The sequence below is a fragment of the Protobothrops mucrosquamatus genome, unplaced genomic scaffold (genome assembly GCF_001527695.2).
Source record: "Protobothrops mucrosquamatus isolate PMUCROS unplaced genomic scaffold, P.Mucros_1.0 scaffold_220, whole genome shotgun sequence".
Taxonomy (NCBI): Eukaryota; Metazoa; Chordata; class Lepidosauria; order Squamata; family Viperidae; genus Protobothrops; species Protobothrops mucrosquamatus.
The window spans coordinates 239033-245434 of NW_015386296.1; the positions used below are offsets into that span (position 1 = coordinate 239033).

At 41.9% G+C, this 6402-nt stretch overlaps 1 protein-coding gene across 1 annotated transcript in view; it reads right to left on the reverse strand.

The window, feature by feature from the left end:
* LOC107298732 (sushi, nidogen and EGF-like domain-containing protein 1) overlaps window positions 1-2032 on the reverse strand; it is a gene marked incomplete in the record, with an annotated part of 14375 nt that extends 12343 nt beyond the window's left edge. The window contains 1 exon segment of the mRNA XM_015828099.1: window positions 1890-2032. Coding sequence (XP_015683585.1) covers window positions 1890-1926 — 37 coding nt within the window.
* Window positions 2033-6402: the final 4370 nt, after the last annotated feature.

The window sequence follows — 6402 nt, forward strand, 5'->3', positions numbered from 1 at the left end:
TTTTTCAGAGGTCTAAAGAAGCACCAGGAGTTGTTTTCTAGATATAATGTGTAGTTTCAAAGGAGGAACTCAGAACACAGAAAGTGAATAATTTTCAGATGAGTTTGTACATTTTTGACATGTGAGTTCCTCTTGGGCATAATCTTATAATAATAATAATAATAATAATAATAATAATAATAATAATAATAATAATAATGATGATGATGATGATGATGATGATGATGATGATGATGATGATGATGATGATGATGATGATGATGATAAAGTTGGAAGGGACCTTGGAGGTCATCTAGTCCAACCCCCTGCTCAGGCAGGAAACCCTATACCATTTCGGATAAATGGCTATCCAGTTTCTTCTTAAAAACTTCCAGTGTTGGAGCATTCACCGCTTCTGGAGGCAGGTTGTTCCACTGGTTAATTGTTCTAACTGTCAGGAAGTTTCTCCTTAGTTCTAGGTTGCTTCTCTCCTTGATTGGTTTCCACCCGTTGCTCCTTGTCCTGCCTTCAGATGCTTTGGAAAATAGCTTGACTCCCTCTTCTTTATGGCAGCCCCTGAGATATTGGAACATGGCTATCATGTCCCCCCTCGTCCTTCTCTTCATTAAACTAGACATACCCAATTCCAGCAGCCATTCCTTATATGCTTTACCCTCCAGTCCCCTAATCATCTTTGTTGCTCTTCTCTGTACTCTTTCTAGAGTCTCAACATCTTTGACCAAAACTGGATGCAGTATTCCAAGTGTGGCCTTACCAAAGCATTGTAAAGTGGTATTAATACTTCACGTGATCTTGATTCTATTCCTCTGTTAATGCAGCCTAGCACTGTGTTGGCTTTTTTGGCAGCTGCTGCACACTGCTGGCTCATATTTAAATGATTGTCCACTAGGACTCCGAGATCCCTCTCACAGTTACTCAATAGTAGTAACTCTTCTTAAAGAGGGTGGGACTTGTGTTGATGGCAGTACTTTCTGTAAGGTTCCCATAGTCAGAAAGAAGCACCATCAAGTCCACCCATCCTACATAGCTGTGTACTATCTCTGCTAAAATCTCCTCAGAGTCACCAAACCTAAAGTGGCATCCTTTGTTTCCTTCTTCAACCAGGTGCCCTCCAGATATATTACCGTTCCTCAAATTATTAGCCAGCATGGCTAAGAAATGGCTGGCAAGTCTGCATGCTATCTAGAAGATGCCAGGATGGAGAAGGATACCATAGAGGATTAAGTTGTCTGTCCTTTGCAATAAGAATAATTTACTTATTTATTAGATCCACAGGAAAGTAAGGCTACACTAAAACTGAACTCAGCAATTTGTGATTCAGGAAGTTATAAGAATTCAGCTTTTATCTTCATATGCTGGAGAGACCAGTACACTATGTTATGACATCATATGGATTGTTGAAGCATTGTATGTTAAGATGATCATAACTTAGGCTGAGTGTTAGCATATTGTATGAACAACCAGATCACAGAGCCCCATGTGTTGTTTCCATTCCATTGTGCTTCATAGTATTAAAACTTAAAAATAGTATAAAGTCTTACATTCATTTATTAAGGTGGTTAGTTCAATTAAAAACATGTTCTTATTTTTATTAACTACATTCTACAGTTGTCATTTTTTTACCGTTCTTCTTGTAGATTAAAAAGTCACTTAGGGGCTCTCAGGTTTAAAATAAAATCATTTTGAATATCTAGCTTTGATGATCGTACAATACTATGATGAACTGCCTTATACAGTATGAATTGGTAGGTAGACTGAAGATTTAAATGCTTTTTACCTTTATAAGATAGCATGGTGGACTACTATCACACAAAATTGATCTGAAATCTAACTTCCTTTTCGGGAATTAAAATTAGGCTTCATACCTGATTTTTAAGAACTTCACTTACCAGCTGCAAATAATAGGAAAATATAAAAGGTCTGCATCTTGTTCCTTTTTTGATTGAATGACTGTCTGCAAGTTTGTTGTAGTGGTCTGTGATGCCTTCTGTTTCTTGTATGGTAAGAAAAGGCAAACGTGTGTTGTGTATATATATCCATACACAAAGACCCATATGTGCATCTGCCACACCTAAGGTATTCAAAGGCAGTAAACATTTGTCATAAAGGAAAAAGGACCTTAACCAAACAAAAATGTTCTGGAACATTTCAATCCATTGTTTGAATTTCCCCATTTTTTTGTGAGAAGCAGTCAACACCAGAATTGATGGGCAGACTAGCTTCCTGGATTGAGTCACAACAAAAGGAAGAAATCTTTACAGATAATAAATAACGAAAAACAAACTTAGCATTCATCTTGTTCCAAGTATTGTTGGGCGCTAAATGCAACAAGAAAGTGCATCTCAGTGGTCAATCTCAAAAGGCTAACCACGGTCAGACCTGATTCAATCCTTGAATGGAAGGCCACCAGAAAGTCCTAAGACTACACACTAGAAGGGGGGAAACATAAAGGCTATCTTAGGAAATGTCTCATTCCAATAGGATTGATCTGCCCCATTCACTCTGGCAGAAGGGGCAGGCTGTGGACCCCATTGGCCAAGGAATTTCAGCTAGTGGGATACAGGAGGAGAGCCTTTTCTGCTGTGGCCCCCATCCTTTGCAGCATCACGCCAATCAAGATGAGATTTACTCCCCTCACCCCCAGCCTTCTGAATGGGCCTGAAAACCTGCCTCTGCTGATTGGCTTGGGGCCTTGATGGGGCCGTCCCACTCTGGAAGTGATTGGTAGATTAAGAAGATCCCACCTCCATCCCACTTGTGCATTGGTTCCTTATTTAGTTTTTTGTTAACTTTTAATATTCAATATTTTAACATTCTAATTGCTTTACATTGCTGTTTTATGATGATGTAAGCTGCCCAGAGTTGTTCAACAGTGAGATGGGCAGCATAAAAATTTAATAAATGAAGGATTATATGAAATGAAGGGCAAAGATAATCCACTTCCATACAGTCCATTTCCATACATCTTTTCCAGGTCACATCTACTCAACCCATGAGAGCGGGGAAGCAAGGAATGTTACAGATTCCTTTTCCTAAAGAGGTACCATCTAGTGCAGGGGTCTTCAAACTTGGCCCTTTTATGACTTGTAGACTTCAACTCCCAGAATTCCTCAGCCAGGCATGTGTGCCTGGCTGAGGAATTCTGAGAGTTGAAGTCCACAAGTCATAAAAGGGCCAAGTTTGAAAACCCGTGATCTAGTGGGACTAAGAAGAGATTTCTACATGGTGGCTCCCTCCTTATGGAACATCATCCCCATAGATCAGGGGTGTCAAACTGCTGACCTGCGGGCCGGATGCGTCATGCCGAAATTGCGTCCACCCCAGCTCGGCAATGGGAAAAAAATTGCGATACGTCGCGACACGTCACGTGACATGGCGAGTTTAACACCCCTGCCATAGAGATAAGATTGGCCTCCACTTTGACACTCTTTCACAAGGCCCTGAAGATCTGATTTTCCCAACCCAGAGTGGGATGGAGCCTATCAAGGGGCTTATTCAATTGATGATTATTGTCGATGGGATGTTATTGCTTTTTATTGTTTCTTTTATATTAGGTTTTTATCTTTGTAAGTTGCCTGGAGTGCTGACAGTGAGTTGAGAAGCCATATCATTTTCTCAAATAAATAAATACTGCTGTTAAGATAAGTACATGAACAACACATAAAAAAAGACCTTTAAATGGTTTCAAAACTGAGGGGAATCACACATCTTAAGGAAGTTATGTTGTACAAAATATGAAGGATTTTGAGGTTGAAGGTTTATTCTCTGAGCTTGTGGGTTGGTTTCCGGACAAACTCCGCTGAAGATGTTACCTAACCTGGTAATGAAACGTTTGGAAACAAACCCACAAACTTAAAGAACGTACCTTCATCCTCATTCTACACCTGAGCTACAGATATTTGCCACTAATGAAGAATCTTTTCATGGCTTTCAGTAATGAAAAAGTTTAAGATCATTGAAATGATTCCAGACACCCTGTTAGAGGTTCTGGTCTCCACATTCAGGCCTGAATAAGGGAAAGATCTCAGATGAGCTAATTGTGGAGCTGCAGTGCCACTGAATGATCGTGAGGAATCCTTTTGATGTTAGACCAGTGATGGTGAACCTTTTAGAGACCGAGTGCCCAAAAATTGGCCCCGCCCTCGCTCCACCCCCTGCCCCGCCCCTGCCCCCCCACCCCACCTGCCCGCCGGGCCACTCACCGCCTCCAGGGCCCGCTGCAGATCACCCAGCAGCGCCATGGCAGCCACGCCCTCTGCCCACGCCCCGCAGCATCATGCATGATGGGGCATGATGGGGCATGAGGGCTGCCTGGCTGCCATTCCTTGACTGCACTGCTCCGTGTGGGCCACGCTCGGGGGCAACCCTTCTCCAGGAGGACTGCTGGTGAGGAGGGTGTCAGGGGAGAGGCAAGGCTGGGGCAACGACATGTGTGCCCAAAGAGAGAACTCCGAGTGCCGCCTCTGGCACCCATGCCTTAGGTTCGCCACCACTGGTCTAGACACTGGGTCCCCAAGTGAGCAACTCTGAATGGGGGGGGGGAGAAAAAACAAGCTGAAATTCTCTCGCTTATTGTCTTCAAGAGGGAAAGAATGGAGAAAGAGATGAGCAGAGACATTGTGTGTATGTGTGTGTGTGTAACAATGAAAGGTCAAGCCCACACAAGAATCCATAAATGAAGCAGTGTGATTAGGTAATCTTGTGATCCCAGATCTTCCAACTAGAAAATATAATCCTTATGGAATGATAAGACATTACGGGCTAAGTTCTCTTCTCAACTCAATGTTTTTATCTGGTTTTTTTTAACTCTAAAACTAATCACCTGCGTTTGTTTTTCAAGAAAAGTAAACTTGCCTGCTTTCTTTGTAAATGAAAAGGGAGACTGTTTGGCGTTCTGTTGGTTGACAGACATCAATCAATAGTAAAATATTTGCTTTAATGTCTCGTTTGATGCCAAATGTCCCGTCTCCAGCTTTATCTTCATGCAGGTGGATTATTTCCGTAATCTGAGAAATGAATTTGAATCCTTTGCCCATGAATATAATAACAATTAATAATTGTTAATATATAGATAAAATGGATTCGTCAACACTGAAGAACCAACCTAGAACTAAGCAGAAATTTCCTGACATTGAGAACAATTAACCAGTGGAACGGCTTGCCTCCAGAAGTTGTGGGTGCTCCAACACTGGAAGTTTTTAAGTAGAGAGTGGACAACTCTTTGTCGGAAATGACATAGGGTTTCCTGCGTGAGCAGAGGGTTGGATTAGAAGACCTCCAAGGTCCCTTCCAACTCTTGTTATTCTGTAACGTTGTACTATTATTGCAACTGTTCTCTGTAGGTTTTTGCTAGTGAAATAAAGACCAAAGCCCAGAATGAATTTTGTCAGCTTTGTATGAACCGGTAATGGGAGTTGTGATCCAAGAACACCCAGGAGACTTCTCTATTGCCATTGCCACCTCAAAGTTCAAGGTTGAAGAGCATTGGAGAACATTGGAGACTTCACTGACCAGCTGGTTGTGCTCCTATAGTGGGGGGAAAAAGTGAGGAGATAGAAGGGGCCTTCTGAATGGTTGATCCATTAGATTTTATTTAAAAAAAACCAGTGTATTTTCAGTTAAATTGTAGGGGTTCATGCATGCAAGGAGCTCAATCCTTTGTCTAGGAGAATACTTTGTTCGGAGTCAATTTTGAGGAGGCAGGATCGCTGGTTGAGCAATATCTGAAGAGAGTTATGGTTCTCCCACCTCTGTAGTAGTTCCTTCTTAGTCCAACAAATGGAACCTGCAATCAAAGTTTGGGCTCAACCAGATTTCTTTTTACAGGTTTACAATGAAATTACTTCTGGAAGCGTTCCACCCCTCCTCATAATGTCATCTCCAGCCCTAAGCGCACCCTCTGTGGGCCAAATCTGAACGAACAGCTTGGGAATGACTTGACAGTCAAACATACTTTGGGTACTGTATTCTCACGCACAACACACATCCAAATAAATTGAGTGTCAGCAAAAGAAAAAGAGGGCCAGGCAGAGTAAGGTAAATGGCTCATATGTTGCCTTGCCAAAAGGCTGACATGCTGACCCAGCAAGATGCACAAATAACTATAAGCCAAGGATTGTTATTAGCGGATGGGTGAAGGTGTCCTAAAATGAGGTGAGGGAAATGGATATAAGATTCAGCCTGGGACTTCAGTAGAGAAAAGCGAGGGGAAATATCTGCCTCTCATATATCAATTTGATCTGGCCATTCGAATCTGTGGTTACAAATCTCCAAGCGTCTCATGAACCGATTGCACAGTTTCCTAATAATGCAGCTATCTTCTGGAGCAGATGACATACTTCTTTAAAACGGCACAGGGCAACCGCATGGAACCTAAAGGGAAATCATTTCTCTCAAAGAAAT